We start from the raw sequence: 26927 nt of genomic DNA, 5'->3' as shown, positions 1-26927 counted from the left end.
AATAATGCGTCATTCTTCTGTAAAGAGGTCGCGGTCAACTCCGAAATCTAACCGTGACCTTAAACTATTGCATTTCAATTCAACTACACTTCATGAATTTTCAAAGCATTCATCAACTATTTCATTTAGGTACTTTAAAAATATATACTTTTTACTATCCACATTAGGTATCCTTTATTGCAATGTGGTTCAGGACCACTATATCTGTTTCCAATGGATGTCATGAAAGGCGAGTAAGGTGCCTAATACCTAATGGTGCCTAATACCTAATGGTGCCTAATACCTAATGGTGCCCTAATACCTAATGGTGGTGAAAGAAAAGAGTTCCAACTGCTTCCCATCCCGCTTGAATTGTCAGAGTCAAACAAAGAAATCGCTTAAAAACTTGCTAAGTATTCTTCTTTCAAGCAATTTGTTAGGAACCTGTCACTATTTGAATCTTAATTCCCTCACTAAGTCGTCTGGCTGAACGAAGCACTCGAGTCTTTTCATGATTATGGACTCTGTGGACCAACACCAATTACCAAGAGATTATTTTTGAAATTTCATATTCTTACTTGCTCGTACTGGTAAAGCCAATTGAAGTACAACGTTACAACCGTTGGCCAACGGAAATAGTTAAATTTTAGGGCTTAGACCATATTGACCACATGGTATCGTCTAAAAGAAGAATCCCAAGTTTATTAGCCTATCCCTTAGTCGCCTTTTACGACGTCCTTGGGAAAGAGATGGGGAGTCCTCCTCTTATTCCTATTGGTGCCGGGAAACCCACGACACACATGAAATTGGCATACATAGATATATACATGAAATCATGCTAATTTCCCGAAGGGGTAGACGGAGACTACATTTTTCCACTTGCCATGATTAATGCATACTTTTTCTTGCTTCATCCCCCATCCTTTACTCACTTATACATATATATCTCTTCAGTTTAGGGTACTCTTGACTTGACCATTCGCTATGAGATATGATATACTTACAAAATTACTATGACATCCTGCCACTTCGATCTCCACTGCGCCCCCCTTCACATCCCAGGAGCCCTATTAAAGTGCGCGCGCGCACCCCGGGTTTTTGACTACTACAGCGTTCCCCAAGTTCAGTGACTCGCTATCTCCTGGCGACTTCTTGTTGGATCTCGTGTCCATAGCTAAACCCACGCCATCTTACCATTCGTTAAACTAGTCCAAATGAAGATTGTCTCATAACACTCTGATAACTTTTTAAAAGGCCCTAATATTTTTTTCATTTAGGAATAAATTTGAAAAAAAATTAAAATAAATTTTTCACAAAATATACGCAATTTCTATAAACTTTTAACTAACTATAATGTTATTTACAAAAATACCGAAAAAGATCTTCAAATCCTCAGATTCAAATCAGATTCCTCTTGTAGGCGATGGGCTAGAAACCTGTCACTATTTGAATCAAAGCTGAACGTGACCTTTCAGTATTTTCAAGACTATTGGGTTTATCCCGCAAGGGATGTAGACGTGACTATATGTATTAAGTACTATAGTAATTTTACATTTTTCATAAATCAAATCTCAATAGGTACGACTTCTGCCAAAGTTCAATCAATAATGCAAAATCTCTGAAAAAAATGCATGAGACATACGGACTAATAGACGGACATGAGAAAACTATAAAAAATTCATTATTCCGTTTGACTACAGAACTCTAAAGCTAAATCCAGACTGGATCAACTTCCGCGAACTCTTCATAATTATAATCCTGGTTTATCTACATTATCATCTTTCATAGTTGTGGGAATAAAATGTTGTTTTTATTAGCTTTTGAAACCGTAAAAAAGTCGTGATACCCTTAAAATGTAACTTTCATATATTCATGTTAAATTCAATGTAATGTACAAGTTAATATCTCTTTCATTTCAACCAGTGCCATTATTCTGCTTGATTTTTATAAAATATTTTTTAAAAGAAGTTTATTTATCTGATTTTAGAAATAAACAGAAATTTAATGAAATTCCGATCCGTTTCTTGTTTGTCGAAACCGAACTTGTCGCTTTAAAAAATATTCGGTAATTCCATCGTTTATACTCATAACTTCAGAAACGCCAAATCATAACTAACTATTAAATCAGGAATCAAAAACACTTACTATTAAAAAAATGTTTTTGATTCCTGTGGCACCAACAACATTATTAGTGTCGATGTTAGTAAGCAGTTATATCGGAAATTACTTGACCGGATCATTGTACGTCATAATCGTAATAATGAAACTTAGTCCAACGCAAAACCTAGTTGAACTGAATCCAAAGTCGTACCCGGAACGGGAGACGAAATAACTAAATATCATAATACCGTCACGTCTTCGGTTTTTCCTATAACATGCACATAACGTATACACACACGAAGACTGGAGATAGATTAGATCACGCGTCATTGACATACACACTAATCAGCAGTCTGAAGACGTCTTGAAGGCGCATGAGGGGCCTGGTAATCAGATCGTATACATACATATGTACACATATAATCACGTCTCTATTCCTTACGAGGTATACAGAGCCAGTCCCGAGAAGACTGATAGGCCGCGTTCAGCGGATTAATGATGGAATTGAGATTCATTTGTGACATGTTGAATTACTTGCCCATTGCCCAAGATTTCTAAATTAAAGGTATTTAAATATTGATGCAGTTTTTCCAATTGTGAAGGGACTCTGTCCCAGATGATCTGGGAATGTACAGGTTTCCTCACGATGAAATATCTGCCACCTGGCGGTAATCGTGGTATGCCTTTTGTCCATGATAGTTGATTGGGTGACAATAAATAACCGGAACAAAATACACAGGTTGAGTATTGCTGTTGGCTCTGTCTACCCCGTACGGGTTTTATATAGTGTTAGTAAATTTAATTAAAAAATGCTGTTATTATACATTGGGCGCCGCGTATTTGCCTTGCCCGTAAAAGGTTGCTAAGTTATAAGTTCCATTCTTAATTTAAAGACTAATGTACCTACAGTTAGTTAGAAAATGAATGAATATGAATACTTTTTACTTATATTTATCCTTATACAGTAAACACTATGGGTGTATTCGTTCATCCTGTTTACATAGGTACTAACTTGTTCCACTTGCTTCTCACGTCTCAATTTCCACGTCATCACTTGGAACAACCCAATTCACTTTATCCTGTCTCTAGAGTACCTTAAGTTTTCTCACTATCTGTGAATGAAAGTTCTTCACTTAAATATTTTAAATACTAAAATAATTCTCGATGTGTTTAAGTAGGTATTTATTAATCTTCTGCTAATTCCTGGAATCCTTGTGAAAGAAATCTGTCCACAAAATCAAAATCCATTCTAATCTGTGTCTTATGACATACAGATATACATACTTATAGTCCATTCTACTACATCCATGAGAAAGGAGTGCCGTAAACCACACGAAACCCACATTTCTTATTAACTTTTTAATTTAACCTTGTACAAGTATATTTACTTAAAAATTTGAACTTGTTATCTTGTTAAGATTTCTATTCTTGTTTAATAATCCGATAAGTTATTATAAAACTCGATTTAACAAATTCAAAAACAATGGAAATCCTGTGTACAATTTTACTCCCCCAATTTCACTACCCACGCGAGTAATCTTACATTTTGCTAAAAACGATTGTTTCAAAATGATTTGGAAAATTGTTAGTCTGTAAACAACTTTAATTGGTTGCCTAAATCCACTTACCAGGTTGTCCCAATTTTGTAAAATTTAATGTAAAAGCACTGACATTTGAATAATTAATTAGATTTCTGTGTATCAAAGTTAAGTTTGTTCTCCGACTTTCTCGTTGAGGATTCAGAAAATTATACTCTAAACTATTATCGCTAAGGAACACCAACTAAGCATAAATGACTTTACAAAATTACTATTTATCATCTCTTTGAATTTCTGGGAAAATTATGCCATTCACTCGAAAACCTTACCATTTTATACCATCATGAAAATGCAATGCCATGCCCTATATAAAATCTCTCTTTTCCATCTCAACTGTTCCAATGTTCTAATTTTTTTTTTAATGCTTTTGTCCTTAATCTGGCCGACGGTAAACAAGTTGAGTTAAAAAGTGGTACGCGCAAGCGCTCAGATGCTTATTCACTCTGCTTGGATTATCCCCAAGTTGTTGGTATGCAATTCCATCATTAATTCATGCAACTGAGCGTAACCATCCAGTTGTTTTAAGGCTGTTGGATCTGTGTACCCCGTAAGAGACACAGACGTGATTATTTGTTTGTAATGATATACATATATGGGAAACAGAGTTTTACCCATTACATCGTGCCTTGCTATTAATTTTTGAGCAATCAACACTGTGACTTAATTATCTCTATTAATTAATTGGCAATGAACTAATTAATCAAAATGTTAAAATGTTTTGTTATTCGGGATCCGTTGAACTGCTCCGCCATTTGCGATGACAGCGTAAGGTCCATATGCTAGTCACGAACCACTCCTTGCCTTCATGGACGCATTTCGGATGCGCCACGTAGAAACATTTCGCCACTGGACATGACATAACTTAGTGTAAAATAACGAAAGTTCAGAAAGTTACCCCCTGTTGAATTCTCTACATTCATCATAACATTTGGCGGATACATTTTTGAATGTTCACTTTAAAAATGCAGGGTGCAGCTAATGGCGTCATATGAATGATACTTTTCATACTGTGAAATTATTTTTATTGCAATGGTTAGCATCAACTCCTTATTAATTAGCCGACTACGAATAAAAACGATATTTCTTGAAGCATACGACAGTTTTAAAGACTATGGTCGAATAACTATTTATTGGAAAAATATATAATAACGTTTTTATAGACCAACAACATGACAGGTTGCAAGACCAAATACTTTGTTTTCCGGTCTAAACTCGTACATTGTTTGTACAAATTATTGCAAGTTTCACTTCTATACACTCATTATTTTATGTCCTACCCTCTGTCCCCGGTCACGGCGCTTGGCCGTGAAGTGGTGATGTTCTCAAGGTCTTCCCTGGATGCCAGATGTTCCCGGTAACTTTCGGCAGGCCTGTCGCTAATTAGATTTATCATCAATATAATGAGAAACTAACTAAAAGTAGGAATATGTACTTTTGTACGACGGACATCAGACACCTTGGGTACATTGTTTTAGTCGAATCTAAAGAAACAAAAGCAATAAAAAGTTAATTTGTTTTTAGTTTAGAAAAAGTACATAGGTTAGTATAAAATTCAGGTTTGCATTACATAGATTACATCCTTACATACATATTATCACGTCTATATCCCTTGCGGGGTAGACAGAGACAACAGTCTTGAAAAGGCCGAAAGCCCACGTTCCAAGCTGTATGGCTTCATGATGGAATTGAGATTCAAATAGTGACAGGTTGCTAGCCCATCGCCTGCAAGAGGAATCCCAAGTTTATAAGCCTATCCCTTAATCACCTTTATCGACATCCGTGTAAAAGATACGGAGTGATCCTATTCTTTATGCCGGGAACCACATGGCATTTATTTTCATTTATTTATTTTTATTTACTTGTTACAGTGCTCGACGCGACAGCAAAGCCACCAGCGGGCATCCTAAGTGGAAACGGAAATCAATATGGAGACTTTGACGAGTGCCTCAGTGTGGACGGAGCAGTTAGGGGGAAGTACTGCTTGGCCTCCCTCCAGGTCACCTTCGAAGACCCCAGATATGACAACTTGGACTATCTGATACACAGCGGACATTACATTAGGAGTAATGTTACTGATGTAAGTTTCTAAATGAATAATTGGAAATGCGCCCGCGCTGATTTAACGCCACTTACAAAAGGGTACAGGTTTTTCACATATTCCACGGGAACTTTAGTTTTTACCGCGATGTAAATGTGCCCTTACGTATAAAATGTCTTTCTCCAAATTCGAGCGAAATTTCAAGAAAATTGGTTCAGTAGATAACGGCTAAAGGCACAACAAACAAATGAACTCACTTCGCATTTATATCATCAATCTACATAGCTTTATTGCTACAGCAGTAGTAATTAGTAGAACTTACAATTATGTTTAATACCGTTATGTATAGTATAAAAACTTGTCTTCTGCGACATAAATACATACATATGATCACGTCTATATCCCATGCGGGGTAGTCAGAGCCAACAAAGCCTTCTGCCACATCGGCACGTAATATTTTCTTTGCTACAATGGCCATGGCCAATTTATGTAGAGGAATCCTTATGTAATACTTATAGTACCTATATATTTTGAGAGCCACGCCCCTACCAGTTTTCAAATTAATGTATAAACGTGATATTAACATAAAAAAAATAATTTACGGACAGGACATTCTTTACAATCTGATTATTCAACAGGTTTTTTAAGAAACCTGTCCATAAAACATTTCGATAGAAGAATTAAGTATAAGTATTGAAAATCTTTGGATAAAACCAATTCAAAAATTTATGTATATGCTTATTCAAAATTATTATCACTTTAATGTGTTTTTGAGAGCGAACCTGTTTTGATTTAACTTATAAACCAAAGGTATCCGGGTTCGAAACTCACAGCAGTAAAACAGAAATTTATAGTAGATAGAGATAGATAATTCATTTATTTCATTTGCTACACACAATTTACAATGTGCATATAAAATAACAAATTAATAAGGGTGTCAGTTGCAGCAGTACAAAAAGGGCATAACTCAACGCATTTATTACTATAAAGCAATACGCTGATTTTCAGTTATGACCTAGGTGCTAGTGCAGGTCAATCTGCGCAAGTAATAAAAAGAAAGAATAGTAAGTGCCGTGTGGTTCCCGGCACCAATACAATAAAGAACAGGACCACTCCATCTCTTTCCCATGGATGTCGTAAAAGCCGACTAAGGGGTAGGCTTATAAACTTGGGATTCTTCTTTTAGGCGATGGGCTAGCAACCTGTCACTATTTGAATCTCAATCCTATCTTAAAGCCAAATAGCTGAACGTGGCCTATCAGTCTTTACAAGGCTGTAGGCTCTGTCTACCCCGCAAGGGATATAGACGTGATTATATGTATGTATGTAAGAATCGTAAGTATATTGATTTAGCCATGGCCCAGTATAGGTTAGGTCGCCTGCAAATGTTGTGGAGATCAGACAGGAGTCTCTTCGCGAAAAACCTGACTTAACAACCTGAGCTCATTCATGGTCAAAGGCGTACCTTCTTAGAAGAAGACGACATTACCGGTATTACCCAGAGGGAGAAAAGAAGTGAATGAATGCATTACTTAATGAAAATTTATTCACAAACCAGGCACATAGTGTACATGGTACATTAACTTCAAAAGTAAATCTGAACATGTTTTTTATAAGGGACCAAATTCAGCATATTTTGGTAATCTCGTAGAAGAGAACCAACGCTGGTCTTTCGTTGGTACCTCAAGAATATCAACAAGGTCACTCGCAAGCGACTATCCACTCTTACCACCTCGTTGGCTGGGTGATGGCATCAAAAAGTTACAGTTCTTAAATAGGACAATGTTTTATTCGGTGCTGATTTTTCTGATAACGCTAGTGTTTCTAAAAATTATCAAAACTACTTGAGATATGTGAGGCTTGACATATCAACGCACATTCCAAACCGCTGAGACTAGGGAAATCTAATTTAGCTTTAATTACCAAAAATCCCGCCGGTAATGCCTTACTCTTTTCCGTTTCACGCGAGTGCAGCCGCAGGTTTACTCTAGTATAAGTGTAATATAGTCAATTTTTTGAGTAAACAGTATTAGGTTTCATAGTCCTACAGTAAGTATTCATAATGGTTGCGCCTTAATTTCGGCACGTGTACAAGCAAGTATCGCCTTATGGCTATATCGATCAATTTAATTACTGGCAGACGAGTGATAGTAATATTCTCGAAATCGTTTGCTCGAATGATCTGTTGCTTAGTTATTATCTCATTACATTTGTATCAAGTGGAAATTTTGTCACATATTAGAAAGTAGAATACTCGTAAGACGTCCTCTTCATCTTTTGTCTCCATAACAACTGCCACTCTATTTCAAGATGGTTAAGTAATACCAAATACAAATAAATCACTTCTATCAATAAACCTAAAAAACAGCTGAACGTGGCCAATCAGTCTTTTCAGGACTTAACAGTCCTGAAAAGACTGATTGGCTCTGCTACCCCGCAAAGGATTTAGACGTTATTATATATATGTATGAATGCATGCAAATAAATATACAAAGTGTCGTCAGTTGATCAATGTACCATGGGAGTGCAATATTTTTCCGATTTTGGTCCATTTCTCAGATTTGGATCCGTGATTTCGATCCTGCATGATCATCGGTCCATGTAAATATTACTATGGTTTTGTTTCATTAAAGTTATCATCCAAACTCAAACCATATCATCAGTGACGTCAGATTACGTCAGAGCCAATCGTAAACTTGACAAAATAATCCAAGGTCCGTTTCGTAATGAGCTATATCCATTCACACCACGACGAAAACAATCGGTGGACAAGATTGTAACCATACATCACCACTAGCTTCCGATCAATACGCGTTTTGAATTTCCGATCAATTATGCGTATATTTAACTTGATATTTTAAACTAGCTGTGCCCGCGTCTTCGTCCGCGTGGAATAGTTATTATGGGCATCATTGAAGCCCCCAAGATATATAAAGGTATGAATAATTTACCCCGTTTTTTTGTTCAAATTTTCCATTACTTCTTGGTTAAAGTTGCAGCGTGATGTTATATAGCCTAAAGCCTTCCTCGATAAATGGTCTATTCAACACAAAAATAATTTTTCAATTCGAACCAGTAGTTCCTGAGATTAACGCGTACAAACAAACAAAGTCGTCAGCTCCATAATATTAGTATAGATGTGGTAACTTCGGTTTGGAGGGTTTGAACATTACTGACTGACTGATGCTAGCGCAGTAAGCTGACAGGATTTTTTTAAAATTCCAATTGGAGTGGGCTTTTCATAGCACAAGGATAGAGGAACGTATTCTGGCCTCTGTTGTTAAGTAAAACATATACATAAAATTTAAAAAAAGAGAAAGAAATTATGTCTATACATGCAGCCCTTTATCATTGTTGATTTTTTAAAAAATGCTGTGCAATATTTACAGCTTATTTTTTTTTTAAATATAGATTATCTTCTACTAAATCTCCAAGTTTTAACCAAACTTCAGACGATTTGAGTCCAAAAACTAAGAAGATAAAGTTCATTGAAAAATTGCATAATCATGAAAATGTTAAACGTTTACGGCCAAAATGCAATGGACTTGAGTTTGCTAAAATCGCATGCTTATTGACACACTTACTTGCAGTTGTATTGCATTGTGCAATGAATGATAATGCAGAGTTGGAGCTGACATATCGATGTCACACCTGATTTTATAACTCATTAAATTATCGCAGCTCTGGGCGTGTAAAACGAATAAGATTGTCTTGTTCCGTCAGTCAGTCACTCCATTGAGAGAATTTTAAATAAATTACTGAACAAATTTCGTTGAAAATTTGTAAATAAACAAATGCAATATGAAACATTACATACATACATACATACATAAACTCACGCCTCTTTCCCGGAGGGGTAGGCAGAGACTACCTCTTTCCACTTGCCACGATCCCTGCATACTTCCTTTGCTTCATCCACATTCATTACTCTCTTCATGCAAGCTCGGCGGTTTCGGGCACTTTTGACCTGACCCTTCACCAGGACGTCCTTAATTTGATCAAGATATGTTCGTCTAGGTCTTCCCACCCCGACCTTTCCCTCCACACATATATGTGTGGAGGGAAAGGTCGGGGTGGGAAGACCTAGACGATTCGACCTTTCCCTCCACACATATATGTGTGGAGGGAAAGGTCGGGGTGGGAAGACCTAGACGAACATATCTTGATCAAATTAAGGACGTCCTGGTCATCTTAATATACCTCATTTAATGTTTCATATGAAACATTAAATGAGGTATATTAAGATGACAACAAATTGATGTTCCCATGCCGAATAACGATATAAAAGATGTTACTTTCAAAGTAGTTTTTAATAACTTTCAAAACTAAAACGAATGATTTGGTTTGTTGTCTGTTAAAGTTAAAAACTTTTTTAAAAATAAACCATTCTCCAACCCCTATATGTATAAAACAGAATATTTTATCCTTTGCTTCTCCGATCTAGATATAACCCGTCTCTTACAACCTATCTTACTCGTATACCTTCATCCCACGCTTAGGTAATTGGACCTTCGTCGAAACCTGACTTTCCTGACTCTGCCAGAGGAGCAACTATTATTTATCATGCCATTACGGGAATGAACAAGATCATTATAAGCCCTTATTTACAGTAGCAAGGAGTAAGTATTGGATAAAAATTACGTTACAAATATCTTCAGAGATAACTTAAAAAAAGTAAAGGCGACTATCCATTACTGCTCGCGAGTAATTATAAGTCGATGTTCGTGTGTCGTGCTAAGAATCTGTTAATAATCTATTTGTAACAGTTTCAGGACGTTTAGCAAATTATTAATTACGTTTGTTTGTTTGTAAACTCTTTATTTCACATAAAAAGAAATGTAACAAAACAGTCAATGGATTTAGAAGAACATGTACAATGGCGGACTTCCGTCAACCAAAACATAAAGGAAAATCCGAAATAAATAGGTATTTTGCATCATTCATTCTTTCTTCTTCTTCTTCTTCTTAGCCTTCTTCTATCAGCATTCTGATGTAGGCCTCCTTCATCTCCTTCCATTCTTCTCTATTTTGGGCAGTAAGAGTCCAATTGCTGCCCGCCACCTGCTTGATGTCGTCTTTCCATCTCATTTGTGGCCTTCCCCTGGGTCGCTTTTGGTCCCAAGGTCTCCAGTCTAGCAATCTTTTGCACCAAGATTCAGACTTCCTGGCAATATGACCAGCCCACTCCCACTTGAGCTTCGCAACTCTTCTGCCGACATCCGTGACTTTGCTGCGCCGTCTTAGGTCCTTATTGGTCACACGGTCTTTCAGACAGACGCCTACAATTTTCCGCTCCATATGCCTTTGTGCCACCCCAAGCTTGTGTATCACTTCTTGGGTAGTCACCCAGGTTTCGGCGCCATATGTCAGGACGGGTAGTATGCACTGGTCGAAAATTTGGGCTTTTTGTCGTGACGTCAGGTTCATGTTAAAAACATATTCAAGCTTGGAGTAGGCTGCCCACCCCAGTCTTATTCGTCTGTCGATTTCGTTACACTGGTTCTCTTTGCCTATTTTAATTTCTTGACCCAAGTACACATACTTTTGGACTTGCTCAATTTCTGTCCCTCCTACTTCAATCCTGATGTTGTTTTGTTGTTCGGATGTCATAACTTTGGTCTTATCGAGGTTCATCTCCAGTCCTACTCGTAATGATGTGTTGTGTAGGTCCTCGATCATCTCTTGTAGTTCAGTAGGGTTGTCAGCAAATAAGACTATGTCGTCCGCGAATCGAAGGTTGGTTAAACGTGCACCTGATATGGAAATACCTCGTTTTTGCCAATTCAGTTTTTTAAATACGTCCTCGACAACCAGCGTAAACAATTTAGGCGATAGGTTATCTCATTCTTTAAACTGCTACAATTGATTTTGGTCAAAGCGTATGTTTATCAGCTAAAAATAATTTCTAGTCAACTCACACTTTTTCTATCTGTCCATGTAAAAGCATAGGTATTTTAATAAAACTGTATTACTACTAAAGTCGAATTTAAAAAAAAATCTTCACATAATCAATTAAAAGAATATTGTTACAAAAAGTAAACAAAAATATGAATTTTGTCGCATTTGTTTTTATTAAAAACATAATATATATTTTAAAGCATAGCTTACATATTATGACACATTCGTGGAATAACGACCTTAATTTATGACATGCAAAACTCGGCATACCTTGGTAACGAACTCGTATCACGAGCTCTCAAGTTCAAGTCCTAACAGTCATCGACCTCTATTCACCTATAAAACCAGTATTATATAATATATGTATTATTTTAACATATCAAGTTATTATGAATAAATCAAACTGGGTCAATTTGGGTTTTCCTAAGCATATAAGTACTTACTAAATTTTTTGCATGTCTGTGACATTTGTTGATGAGTGCCGTTAAAATTTTTATAATTCTTGTTTTTGATCATCTTCAGTAGAGATTCAGGGTTGTCACATTTGCTTTTTTGTCTTGTTTGCACATCCTTTTTTGGATTCCGTAACTAAAAGCTAAAAACGGTACCCTATTACTAAGCCTCTGTCTGTCTGTTCGTCTATCCGTCCGTCTGTCATCAGGTTGTACCTACCTCATAAACCGTTACAGCTAGTAAGCTGAAATATTCACAAATTATGTATTTTCGTTGCCGCTTTAAAAATTAATTCTTAATATAAAAAAGAAATAAAAATATATAGGGGTCTCCATTTTCACAAAATATTTAGTTATATGTTACCCATCAAAATAAATAATAAAATATGGATAATGGTACGGAACATTAGTGCGCGAGTCCAACTCACACTTGGCCGGTTTTTTATAAAGCCCTCCGTCTTTTCATTAACTATTTATTGTTTCAGTAAATAAATGTTAGATAAGATTGTTAAAATCAATATAAATATGTTATTCAAACCTTTTCTCGAAAGGATTTTAACGGTTGAGGCGACCCTTCTTACACATTGCAATTTTATTATTTTTCAAAAGGCATTCATATTTTATAATAACTGGTTTAATTTAAGGAAGAAAAAAAATCAAGATTCACATCTGTGTTTTAAAGAAAAACTAGTTATGTTGCTAATTTAATTTATCACACCGTTTTGAATTTGAATAAATATTCAAACCAGATTTCAAAAATTCTTTTTTGATTACCATATTTTTTATCACAGCCAGGTGTTTACTCTCCATTTTTGTTTTTTTTAATGTCCGTGTCAATTGCGTTATATAATACAGGTAGAAGTTACTTAAAATTATAAAAAAAAATCATTTGAAAATCAGGAAAAATTGTAACTGACAATTTTTTTTATTGACAATGAAAATCGAAATCAGATTTTTGCAATTTCCGTGGCAAAAAGTATATTACAAATACAGTAATATGTATTTTACTTCGTTACCTTAAGGAAGCTTGCAATATATGTATTTGTAATTAGTCATTTATTTGTACAGATTAAAAATAAAAAAAATATATTTTTTTTTGCCACAAATACGAAGTCACGCATAGACACAAAAATTACACATTAGAATTTTGATGCTGTAAGCAAACCAGGTTATATATATATTGCACTATGATTCCTGAATAAAGGTATGTACATATAAAAATCTTCATTGTCCAGTCACGAAAAGCAACTTAGCAATAGTCTAGAACAGTCTTCGGCCATACAATATAAACAATAACACATACATTACCTGATAGAACAAGGCTGTTATTTGTCATTCCGTGGCCGTCTCCAACATATTTAGCATTGGTGATTGGTCCCCTGCCGCCGATCACAATGATGTTTCATCACAATAGCCCTTGACCAAAGTTAGCACTGAACACAAAGCGATTGAAAATTCAGATATTCCGATCTATATTGTTTTAATGTTGTTATTTTTAAGTATACAATTGAAGGTCTATGTATATTTAAACACAGGTTCAAATCCTACCACGGCCAATGACTCTTGTCTGGGTTATGTACTTTAGTTACAGTGGTAACTGATGCTCTTAATGAGACAGAAACATCGTGAGGGAACATTCAGGTATATGTGTAACCATAGCCCAATATGAATAAGGTTCCCTCTATATATTTATTTCCTACATACATACATAAAACCACGCCTCTTTCCCGGAGGGGTAGGCAGAGACTACCTCTTTCCACTTGCCACGATCTCTGCATACTTCCTTCGCTTCATTCACATTCATAACTCTGTTCATGCAAGCTCAATTTTTTCCTCATGTATTAATGAATTAGCCAACTTTAGACACTAAATGGATATTTTTATGTCCTGGATGGATTAAAATACATGCATTTAAATCAATAATATAAACTAGCCTGGTGTTATAAGATAACATATATTTGCAAATACAATTTACATTGAAATAAGGTGCGTATCTCACACAAACTCTATTTTCATAATCCAAATAATGAATGCGATGTATTTCTGAGAAACATTCTTAATTAATGTTGTGTTGCTGCATGCCAAAAAGGGCACAAAGTTATCCTTCAGGCGTTTTTTGAAAATTAATGACGAGACTTTCACTACATATGAAGAACTTTACATCTATGTTAACTTATAGAAGGTTATTGTACACATACACAGGTTACTAAATATTAATTTCATCTATGTGATAGGTGGTTGCGGAGGTCAATCTTATGCTAATTAAAACTGAATTAATTGAACAAATCGAATTTAATAAAATCAAATCACACTTAATTAAATTGACAAAACCGCTTGCCGTTCCAATAATAATGTAGCTATACCCTACGGGGTTCATGTTAAACCCATCATTATACCAGTGACTATTGTAGTAGTTAGAACTGAAATGTACAAAATTATATGCAATAAATGAATTGAATTATTGAATTGAATCTTGTAACTATTGACTTTTGGCTCTGTCTACCTTGTAAAGGATAAACGACATCTTATATTTCTTTCTATGTGTTTATGTATTTATTATAATTTTCAACATAATATTATCATTCGTATGTCAGTTCACCCATGACAGTTTAAGTTTGAACCAAATGTAAACTTATGTTAGCTCAAGCACTTAAGTGTTCACTTCAGTTTGTGCCAATACAGCTTTTTAAAAATTTAAATTAAATTACTTCTACCTTGTCCCCAGATGGGTCACCGAGTTCCCCGTTACTCCAGCCTCTTGTGGGGGGTCTGCATGCCCAGCTCCTGTAGCAGCTTTGACCTGGAGGAAGAACTGTCTCAAACCCTTAATGGGTTGGGGATGACAGTAAAAGTCCATAATACGATGTGCACGGTTAAAAATCCAAAGAGACCTTATTCTTTTGGAAAAACATTGTCCATGTAAGTATAAATATATGACTGTGATATAAGAAGTGCCGTGTGGTTCCCGGCACCAATAAAAAAAAAATAGGACCACTCCATCTCGTTCCCATGGATGTCGGATGAAAGGCGACTAAGGAATAGGCTTATAAACTTGGGATTCTTCTTTTAGGCGATGGGCTAGCAACCCGTCACTATTTTAATGTCAATTCTATCATTAAGCCAAACAGCTGAACGTGGCCTATCAGTCTTTTCAAGACTGTTGGCTCTGTCTACCCCGTAAGGGATAAAGACGTGATCATATGTATATGTATGTTATATAAGAATCTGGACTGGCTTCAAATTTTCATAATGGACTAGTATTTCATTTATTGGTAGAAATTTGGCCATGACAATCAGTGTGTATGTTCCTTAAGAACATAATGTCAAATATAAGAAAGAATATCCATAGATATAGGTGGCCTCTGTAGCGCAGCGGTAGTGCGCTTGTCTGTGACATATTTCATCCAGGGTTCGAATCCCGGCCAGGGCATAATAAAAAGGAACTTTCTCTGATTGGCTTGGGTCTTACATGTTTATCTATATAAGTATCTATTATAAAAAATAGCATCGTTGAGTTAGTATCTCGTAACACAAGTCTCGAACTTACTTTAAGGCTTACTCAATCTGTGTAATCTGTCCCGTATATATTTATCTATCTATCTTATATATTTAAACGAGTAATTCTTGTATATTTATAATCATGATCTCGGAAACGGCTCCAACGATTTTCATGAAAGTAACAGATTAGGGGCTTTTCGGCTCAAGGAATCGATTTATCAAGGTCCTAGGTTCGAGAAAAGCTCGGTTCCCAATATATATAAACATTTTAAAAACCGCGTTTTAAGAAACTATATTAGCGCCATCTCTGGTAGACCGCGCAAAGCTCGGTCAACCGGGTACTTATTTATTAATTGATGTATCTATTGTTCCAGAACATTTTTCCTGGCAGTTCTTCTGCTCTTGAGTCTGGGGACGCTGTTAGACGATGGCAAAGAAGGCCACACAAACTTCGAGAAGTTGCTAAACGCCTTCTCACTAAAACGAAACCTGAGGAAGGTGTTTGACTTATCTGATTCTCCTACCAGAGTCAAGGGCGTCGATACTATCAGAGGAATCAACGCATTAGCTCTGCTGATCGCCCACAAATCAATGGCAATGGCCCATAACCCTTATGTGAATAAGGTCCATTTTTCAGAGGTAAGTAGATGATAATAATACAGAACTATTATTGGTACTCATGTAATAATGTGACAATATTGAACCTTAAGGACATCATTCGTTGAGTGTGAGTGATTCATGCTACCAATTTAGACTTAAAAAGAATTCCCATCACTCCGATTTTTGGCTCTGTCTACCGCGTGAAGGATATAAATACGTGATATATGTATGCAAGAGTGTTCTAAACAGCTCGTTGGCAGTTCAGCAAAGGAATTTAATTTTGAAGCTGACTCTCGATCCACGTTTCCAATTTGAACTTCTAGGCAAATACAGGAAAAACTATTTCTCAAATACGACAGGGAAATATGCGATGACATTCTTTATTAATAGTGCCGTGTGGTTCCCGGCACCAATACAAAAAAGAATAGGGCCACTCCATCTCTTTCCCATGGATGTCGTAAAAGGCGACTAAGGGATAGGCTTATAAAATTGCGATGCGTGATGGGCTAGCAACCTGTCTGTATTTTTGATCTCAATTCCATCATTAAGTCGAGCAGCTAAACGTGGCCATTCAGTCTTTTCGGGACTATTGGCTCAGTCTACCCCGAAAGGGATATAGACGTGACTATATGTATGTATGTATGTATTCTTTATTAAGTTCGACTTATATCAGCGACTTTGATCCCTTAAAAAATATCAATTTTCCTCTTAATATCTATTTTTATGCCAAATTGCGGCAAAATCTAGCCCCCTGTTAATATTTTATATCACCTTTCTCAAATTTCCCCCCCAAAAGGATGTCATAACTTTTATCTTCTTCCACCTGGCGTTGGTCCCGGTTACATCCTCACCGTTCTAGAGAGGAGCTCGTGGTGATACCATGACAGGATCATGGTCGTAAGGGCGCACCACGGGCTCCTTGGATTGCGTGTAAATCAGATTTTTACACAAAGCGACTCCCGTCTGACCTCCGAAAGCCAGATTATTTGTTTAAAAACCTATTTTTCCTGATTTTATATGTCAGTTGTTTCAATTCTAGGTGTTCGGGATGCCATGGGCTGTCATCGGAAGATCAGCGATACTTTACACCGACAGTTTTCTATATCTGAGTGGATTTTTAAACGCACACAATCTGCTTCAAGATTTGGATAAGAAAGGAACCATAGATGTCAAAGGAAGACTACTGGCTAGATGGTTCAGGTATGCCTATTTCTAGTACCTAAAGATATTTAAAAAAAGAACCCCTGCACCGTTTTTATCGCGCGATAAAATATAGCTGTTCCGCTTTTTTTTCATAAAGTGACACGGGACAGCGATAGTTTTTCGCGTAGCAATTAAACTCATTATAAAAATTTGTACTCAAAGGAATAGGATTACAAACTTGGGATTCTTTTGTTGGTGATGAGCTAGCAACCTGTCACTATTTGAATCTCAATTCTATCATTAAGCCAAATAGCTGAATTCAATCTTTTCAAGACTGTTGGCTTTGTCTACCCCGCAAGGGATATAGACGTGACCATATGTATGTATGTAGTCAAAAGAAAACGCCTTAAATGAACTAGCTTTGCCCGCACGAATGTAGCGTCACCTACAAAAGAATACATGTTTTTCGCAAATCCCATAATACCATGGAACTATAGTTTTTACTGGGATAAAAGGTAAACCCTATGTCCCTCTCCAGACTTTTAATTATATGTACACAAAATTTAATGCAAATTAGTGCAGAAGATAACGCGTAAAGAGATAACAAACACACTTTCTCATCTACTTAACACGGGTTTTTCATTAACAAAACTATTGTTCCAGATTATTCCCGTTGTTCCTCAGCCTGATGTTGTTCTGCACGTACATCCTGCCAGACGTGAACAACGGGCCCCAGTGGAACCTGGTGGTGGAGGAGCACAGCAGGGTCTGCGAGAAGACCATGTGGAAGAGCTTCCTCTTCATACACAACTACTTCGGATTTGAGGAAATGGTACATACATACATACATAAAATCACGCCTCTTTCCCGGGGGGGTACGCAGAGACTACCTCTTTCCACTTGCCACGATCTTTGCATACTTCCTTCGCTTCATCCACATTCATAACTCTCTTCATGCAAGCTCATGAAATGGTACATATCTGACTTTAACAAGTATACTTCTAACATTTGTTACGACATATTTTGTTATTCGGGTTTTAAATTTAATTTGGATATCTATTTATCTAACTACTATAATTGAGATAAAAACGCCATTTTATTCAGAACTACCTTTTTCGGATATAATGATGATACATATATTAATATCTTAACAACAATTTCAAAATTTCCCATTTTTCTTCTTGCGATATTGTATCAGTTATTCTCAGTGTATCGGAAGTTTTTAGAAGAAAAGAAATCTTTTAGTTAGAATAGCATGCATTTTTTAAACATTATTTTGTTACAAAATTCTTCAAGAGTTGTAATTGTTCATTGAAATTGTTCCCAATTTCGGGATTACTCAAAACGTCGAGGAATAGTCGCGATAAAATCTCCGTGGGAAAGCTGAGAAAAGTTATTATTAATGTTACTATCAAATTAAAAGGAACAAACATTATGTATTTATGTTCCTTATAATCACGTCCATATCCATTGCTAGGTAGACAGAGCCTATCAGAAAAGACAGAACAATCTTGAAAATCCTAATGTGCCACTTTCAGCTGTTTGGCTTAATGATAGAATTGGGATTCGCCTAGAAGAATCCCATGTTTATAAGCCCATTCCTAAGTCGCCTTTTACAACGTCCATGGAAAAGAGATGGAATGTTCCTATTCTTTTTTTCCATTTGTGCCGGGACCCACACGGCACTCATTAATAAATTAAAAGGAAACCAAGGAATATACACTAATGAAAATTAAATCATCTTAAAGTACCCGGCTCACATATTTATTCGTCTCAGTCGTTCGTTTCGAAACTTGCTTTACGTCGGTATAACCACGACGATAGAAAAAGTATTTGCTTGTTTAGTTACAAATCAGATCATTGTGACTGAACAATAGTGATATAGTGACATATTAACATCTTACTCCAGTTCCCATTCCCATAAGTTATATAACGCATCGTCGGCATGCAGTCATGCCAAGACCATCTTAAATCGAAGTTATATATACCTACATATTTTCACACGTTAATTACCCAAAGGGCCATTTTAGAACATTGGGCTTTTGAACCTAGTTAACTGTATGATGTATGTATAAAATAACATGTTGATCTTACTTTAATTTAATTACCAGAAATTGAAGCCTGGAAAAGAAAATATATACATTTCTTAACGACTTTAAAAAGAAAAGGAGATAAAAAATCGTTTTATTACAATACAATAGCAGGCGCAAAATCTAGCTTAATTTTTTTTTTACTTTTTGAAGTTCAAGATGTAAAAACAATGACTTGCCATTAAAAATCGTTTACGAAAAGACAAAAACAAAGTGATTAATTGTATGTAATATCTTAATTTCTGGTCATTAAATTGTTAAATTTAATAACTTTTTTATTAATTAACAGCTCGTGCACCAAAACGTTTGGACTATCGTGACCAACGTGACTATCATAATTATATTTTAAATATTATTTGTATTAGAGGAATGAATCGACGTAATATATTGTCTTTGAAGTTTTTGCTCCATCATACAAAAATATTCTCAACCTTTTATTCAAAGATACATACATACATATGTATAATCACGTCTATATCCCTTGCGGGGTAGACAGAGCCAACAGTCTTGTAAAGACTGATAGGCCACGTTCAGCTCTTTGGCTTTAAGATAGAATTAAGATTCAAATAGTGACAGGTTGATAGCCCATCGACTAAAAGAAGAATCCCAAGTTTATAAGCCTATCCCTTAGTCGCATTTTACGACATCCATGGGAGAGAGATGGAGTGGTCCTATTCTTTTACACGGCACATTCAAAGATAAACAAAAATAAGTGAGTGCTTCTAATATAACATCCGTAGAGATGATATTCAACCGTTCTCTAGATTCTTTTCATCTGAGTATTCCTAGTAGCAACTGTTGACACACTGAAGCCCTACCTCTGCAGCATTTCACGCGCTACGCCGTTTTTATCGCGCTCAAAACTATTGCTGTCCCGTTTCACGTCGTAATAAAACACGAAATAGCACGGTAACAGAGTTCGCTTATCATTACTTGTCTTAATTATCCGATATAAAACGACATTTTGCTCACAAAAGCCTCAAAGCAGGCCAACAACTTCTGGATTGTCATATATGTAACTTACGACTCGAAACAAAGAAGATAGAAGCTTTCTTAAATATAATAAAAAAACAGGCAATTTGAATAAATGTTATTCGTTCAAATATGAAATACGTACTTACGTTAGTTAGCTGCGGTAGATTTATTTCTGTGTGAGTGGGATATGATTTCATGAATTCCTAGAATTTATATATTAAGTATTCCTGAAAATCTGCGTGCGAGGAAATTAAATAATATTATTATAACAATTCTTGGAAATAAAGTATTTTATCTTCAGAATTCATTACATTTCACGGAGCGTATTAATTTCAAATATGATCAAATTATAAACCTAATAAATTCGCAATTTCTGAGATTTCAATTAGATATTTCATTTATTAATTATTCTTACGATACCTATATCTTACAGTGAGAGAAAACTGGGAACTGGATGTATAACCATGATCATATATGAGTTAGATTCCCCTGTGGAAGTTACGGAGGTCAGATGGGAATAGCTTCGTGTAATAACCTGACTTACGTAATACAGAATCGTAGTCATAGGCGGACCCTAGTCGTATCTGACGTTGTTGAATAAAATGCTGCAGTACAGTTTGTTAACGCTTCTTCTGCACTGACGCCTTGGAAGCGGCAGTAAACATAGTTTTAAGTAATTTATTTGACGTCAACCAATGTTGTGAAACCAAACGTTTTGACAATTATTAAGCTACTAGAGGCCGCCCGCGACTTCGTCCGCATGGAAACCCTATCAATCCCGCGGGAACTCTGGGATAAAAAGTAGCCTATGTGTTATTCTGGGTCTTCAGCTACCTACATACCAAATTTCATGGTAATCGGTTCAGTAGTTTTTGCGTGAAAGAGTAACAAACATCCATACAAACTTTCGCCTTTATAATAGTAGTAGGATATAAAGTATCCTATAATAATGAATAAAGAAATTTAATTTCAATCTTTAAAGAGGTGACGGTCCGCAACCGAGACTCACGCTAGTTCGGTCTTGAACGAAATATTAATTATGTTCATTTATTTTCAGTGCCTAACCCATACTCACCAAATCGGCATGGATATGCAGTTATACGTAGCCACATTGCCCCTCATGCTGGTCCTGGCCAAGTCCAGGAACTTGGGCTTATCCCTGATCCTCCTGGTGGCTCTGGCCTCCACCATGTTGAGGTACCTGGCCATCTACTGGTACGATATCAGCATGTTCGTCTATTACGGCATCTCGTAAGTATCTTTTGTTTTTTTTTAACTCCGGGTGTTTTCGGTATTGGAATTTGGAGCGTCTCTTCACTTCTTTCTTAATCATACATACATACATACATATAATCACGTCCATATTCCTTGCGGGGTAGACAGAGCCAACAACCTTAAAAAGACTGATAGGCCACATTCAGCTGTTTTTGATTAATGATAGAATTGAGATTCAAATAGTGACAGGTTGCTAGGCTGTCGCCTAAAAGACGAATCCCAAGTTTATAAGCCTATCCCTAAGTCGCCTTTTACGACATCCATGGGAAAGAGATGGAGTGGTCCTATTCTTTCTTTTCTAATGTTTCCGGGAACTACACGGCACTTTCTTTCTTAATCTACTTAATAACTTAATCATCAAATCATTGGTAGTTGTCTATAACAAAACTAAACAAAACAGTCACGGTTATTTCCTCTGAAGATCTTATACGTGTTTCCATTAAGCACGAGTATTTATTGTGTCTACTTCCGTGATTATATATGTAATTGATATAATATGTCTATTTATTGATATAACATTGATTTAAGTAAGTATTTGTAACTCGACACTTTCAACATCAATGTAAATACTGTTGTTTAATTTTTGCACTTACCCTCTTATATTTCTACCTTACATACATACATATGGTCACGTCTATATCCCTTGCGGGGTAGACAGAGCCAACAGTCTTAAAAAGACTGAATGGCCACGTTCAGCTATTTGGCTTAATGATAGAATTGAGATTTAAATAGTGACAGGTTGTTAACCCATCGCTTAAAAAAGAATCTCAAGTTTGTAAGCCTATCCCTTAGTCGCCTTTTACGACATCAATGGGAAAGAGATGGAGTGGTCCCATTCTTTTTTGTATTGGTGCCGGGAACCACATGGCACCTTTATTCTACCTTTGTGATGCAAATTCACATTAAAATATATAAATCTTTTAGTTATTTAGAGAACGAACCTTTGCTGAATTCAGATGTATCTGTTGCAGAGTGCAGAAGTTACTGGATGCTGCCCGATATTCCTACATCTTGCCGACACATCGGGCCACCATCTACCTCATAGGAGTCGCCATGGCTTACTTTATGAGAACGAAGAAACTTAATTTTGCTTTATCAAAGGTAATTTAAGAAAATGAGGAATCGAAACTGACCAAGAAAATATGTCCATTCAAGTGGACATCTATCCATCCCATTCACATGCCAACTTACAAATAATTTAACTTCTTTCAGACCCAAGCGAGAATCCTATGGCTGTTCTGCCTATCCCTGGCGGCGTTCACCATCGCCAGCCCCTACCGCATGGGGCTCGAAGGTTACACGTACGAGCATGGCCCCGCCGCCATCTTCGCAGCCTTCTCCCCCATTTTATGGGGCCTGTTCATGTGCCTCACCCATTGGGGCATTTGTAATGATTATGCGGGTTTGTATGACTTCTTATTGTTAACCTCTTCTGATTTTTTAAATTGATGTAACCTCTTACTCCTTGGTCTTGAAAATAGTTCTTTATAATCTCAGCCGTTCATGCTTGGCATTGGTATGTGAGATTTGAACTATTTAGTTCGTTGCACGAAGCCCAACATTCTACGACTTTAGAGTAGGGACTTTAGATGGAACAAATTCTACCATGAAGCAATTCTCTCAGAATTTGTTCCATCTAGTTCAATTGATCCATTACCAATTTGCTTTGTTTTATCTATGGTCTCTAATCTGATACCTTTGGCAGCAGACAGAAATGAAAAACATGAATCAACTATAAAACGGCTCAAAAATACTTTAAAATTACCTCTGCTCCAGCTCTTTGTTCTTCCCTTTTGACTGTTGAATCCAACTAATCTACAGCCTCTACGTATTCATTAACCATATCAAACATTATCCAGGCATAGGCACAGCCTTCGTGGAGTGCTGGGTGTTCAAGTTCTTCAACAAGATCGCGTACGGCGTATACCTCACGCAGTTCCCGATTTTCTTCTACAACGTCGGAGTACAGAGGCATGCGGAACATTACAATCCGCTGTTGCTTGTGAGTTTTGTCTTGGAATTGTTAATGTTTGTTTGTTTGTTTGTTTGTTTGAACATACTTTTATTATACATATTATATAGAAAAAATAATTGCACCACTCCATATCTTTCCCATGGATGGCGTAAAAGGCGACTAAGGGATAGAGTTTTATAATTGTGATTTTTCTTTTAGGCGACAGGCTAACAACCCGTCACTATTTGAATCTCAATTCTATCATTAAGCCAAACAGCTGAACGTGGCCTATCAGTCTTTTCAAGACCGTTGGTTCTGTCTACCCTGCAAGGGTAAAGGACGTGATTATAGTATGTATATATGTATTTTTTATTAGTAGAACATAGTATGATAAAAAGAAATATAACGTTCTTCATTCATCAACATTTTTATCGACATACAAATGAAGATGATGCAGGAGAAGGATGTGGGAGTCTGTGTAGAATGGTAAGATGTGTTCTCTGATCAAGTACATCAAACGACAAATTCGTTACCATAGTAATTTTCAATATAAAAAAAACACAATGTAATTTTTTGCTCAACATCAATTACGTATTACGTAGAATACGTAAATACCAAAATATATTATAAATCATCGATAAATATGTCGAATATGCAGAAAATTTAATAAAATATTATTTCAATTACAGTTCCACGTACCAGAATTGCTGAGTATCTTCATGATTTCAATCCTTACCACTGTGACTATAGAAATGCCATTCAATAAGGTTTACAGGATATATTTTGGTTAGTATTTATATCACCATTTTCAATTCTTATAAATTTAACGTGATTTCTGAATAAGATATTTTATTCCATCTATTTTATAAGTAGAAAGAAAAAAGATAGGTTCTTATACAAACTAATAAATTTAAAACTAAAACTACTTATAAAAAGAAAGAAAAAAGATGACTACAAACTAAAATTTAATTTATAAATTGTACAGTCCCTGCATAGCATCAACATGCGGGAGTGTGCCCAGAAGGCTGGCAGCATTGCCAATTTGAATGGCAATGCTGATTCTCTGAGCCAGATAATTTCCAGCCATTTTATAAGTAAATCTTGTAACAAGAAATAACTTAATTACTAAGTAACCTCTGAAATCCGAGTTTCGTAACAAGAATTTCAAATAACAAATAGAAAATGGGACCCTACTATGGATTCAAATAACAACAATTCTAACTGATGCATTTCTCTTTCCAGGAAAATCCCAGACGAAGTTAAAAGAAAAATAACAGCGACAAGACAAAGACTACATTTAGCATAGGAACACACTGTATATAGCTAGGTTAAGCCAAACATCACGTATCCGCGTATTTAGCATTTAGACTTTCGACTATTTTTATACCGAGAATCGACAGACTAGAACAATAAGTTGTTAATACAAAATAAAAAAGTGGTAATAGAACATTGATTTCTTTATTTTTCATTGCAATCATTATCTTAAATTATACCTAATTATACCTATAATACTACTTTTTATAAAAACAGTCTCTTTGACTTAGTAATACTGAAGATAAAAAAACTGTTGTTTATCTATACAAATGAGAAAGTAAGAAAGGGACAAAAGATAAGTTGGATTATCCTCTATCCTCTACAACCATGAGTAGATAGAACTCACTGCTGATAATCTCTTCTGCCCGTTAACCTAGATTGGTCCCATAATATTACACAAAGAAGAGATCATTTTAATACATCACTTAACAACTATTCTTTCTATATTTCTGATCCATTAAGACTTCCATAGAAATTCCACTAAAAATTTCCATGATCTTAATTTTTTCACTTCCACTTAGTTCAAAACTGCAATCATTTTAACATTGTCCTAAAACTCAGAAACACATGACCATCCTATTTAAGTCCAACAAAATTCACAGTCAAATCTGATATTTCACCTTTAATTATCACATTTTATCAACACTTCATCAGCCCCTCTTCCGTATAGTCCAGGGCTGAAAGCGACACTCAATCATCCCCTTCTTCCGTATAGTCCAGAGGAATGATCCAGGGCTGACAGCGACACTCAACCATCCTGTTCAAAGTTCATCAAAATTCGCAGTCAAATTACATCATGACTTGGTATCAACTCCTCACGAGTTCTCCCTGCAGCCGGGCGGCGCGGAGCCGGGCCGGCAGCGGCACGCGACCGGTCATATTACATCACGACGTGGTATCAACTCCCTGCAGCCGGGCGGCGCGGTGCCGGGCCGGCAGCGGCACGCGACCGGTCAAATTACATCACGACGTGGTATCACCCTGCAGTCGGGCGGCGCGGTGCCGGGCCGGCAGCGGCACGCGACCGGTCAAATTACATCATGACGTGGTATCAACTCCCTCCCTGCAGTCGGGCGGCGCGGTGCCGGGCCGGCAGCGGCACGCGACCGGTCAAATTACATCACGACGTGGTATCACCTCCCTGCAGTCGGGCGGCGCGGTGCCGGGCCGGCAGCGGCACGCGACCGGTCAAATTACATCACGACGTGGTATCACCTCCCTGCAGTCGGGCGGCGCGGTGCCGGGCCGGCAGCGGCACGCGACCGGTCAAATTACATCACGACGTGGTATCAACTCCCTCCCTGCAGTCGGGCGGCGCGGTGCCGGGCCGGCAGCGGCACGCGACCGGTCAAATTACATCATGACGTGGTATCAACTCCCTCCCTGCAGTCGGGCGGCGCGGTGCCGGGCCGGCAGCGGCACGCGACCGGTCAAATTACATCATGACGTGGTATCAACTCCCTCCCTGCAGTCGGGCGGCGCGGTGCCGGGCCGGCAGCGGCACGCGACCGGTCAAATTACATCATGACGTGGTATCAACTCCCTCCCTGCAGTCGGGCGGCGCGGTGCCGGGCCGGCAGCGGCACGCGACCGGTCAAATTACATCACGACGTGGTATCAACTCCCTCCCTGCAGTCGGGCGGCGCGGTGCCGGGCCGGCAGCGGCACGCGACCGGTCAAATTACATCACGACGTGGTATCAACTCCCTCCCTGCAGTCGGGCGGCGCGGTGCCGGGCCGGCAGCGGCCCGCGACCGGTCAAATTACATCATGACGTGGTATCAACTCCCTCCCTGCAGTCGGGCGGCGCGGTGCCGGGCCGGCAGCGGCCCGCGACCGGTCAAATTACATCATGACGTGGTATCAACTCCCTCCCTGCAGTCGGGCGGCGCGGTGCCGGGCCGGCAGCGGCCCGCGACCGGTCAAATTACATCATGACGTGGTATCAACTCCCTCCCTGCAGTCGGGCGGCGCGGTGCCGGGCCGGCAGCGGCCCGCGACCGGTCAAATTAC

General features: G+C 37.4%; 1 protein-coding gene across 1 annotated transcript in view; it reads left to right on the top strand.

Moving 5' to 3' along the window:
• Positions 1 to 25042, top strand: part of LOC106134577 (nose resistant to fluoxetine protein 6) — a 28792-nt gene extending 3750 nt beyond the window's left edge. Inside the window, exons 2-12 of the mRNA XM_013334665.2 lie at positions 5546 to 5754; positions 14791 to 14984; positions 15938 to 16202; positions 17203 to 17363; positions 17970 to 18138; positions 21429 to 21622; positions 22618 to 22747; positions 22859 to 23048; positions 23506 to 23648; positions 24290 to 24386; positions 24843 to 25042. Of these exons, the coding sequence (XP_013190119.2) occupies positions 5546 to 5754; positions 14791 to 14984; positions 15938 to 16202; positions 17203 to 17363; positions 17970 to 18138; positions 21429 to 21622; positions 22618 to 22747; positions 22859 to 23048; positions 23506 to 23648; positions 24290 to 24386; positions 24843 to 24874 (1784 nt within the window). The 3' untranslated portion in view covers positions 24875 to 25042. The remainder of the gene's footprint in view (positions 1 to 5545; positions 5755 to 14790; positions 14985 to 15937; positions 16203 to 17202; positions 17364 to 17969; positions 18139 to 21428; positions 21623 to 22617; positions 22748 to 22858; positions 23049 to 23505; positions 23649 to 24289; positions 24387 to 24842) is intronic.
• Positions 25043 to 26927: the final 1885 nt, after the last annotated feature.

This window comes from Amyelois transitella, chromosome 6 (genome assembly GCF_032362555.1).
Source record: "Amyelois transitella isolate CPQ chromosome 6, ilAmyTran1.1, whole genome shotgun sequence".
Lineage (NCBI taxonomy): Eukaryota > Metazoa > Arthropoda > Insecta > Lepidoptera > Pyralidae > Amyelois > Amyelois transitella.
Note: the sequence above shows the minus strand (reverse complement) of the source record. Positions and strands in the feature narration are given on the sequence as shown.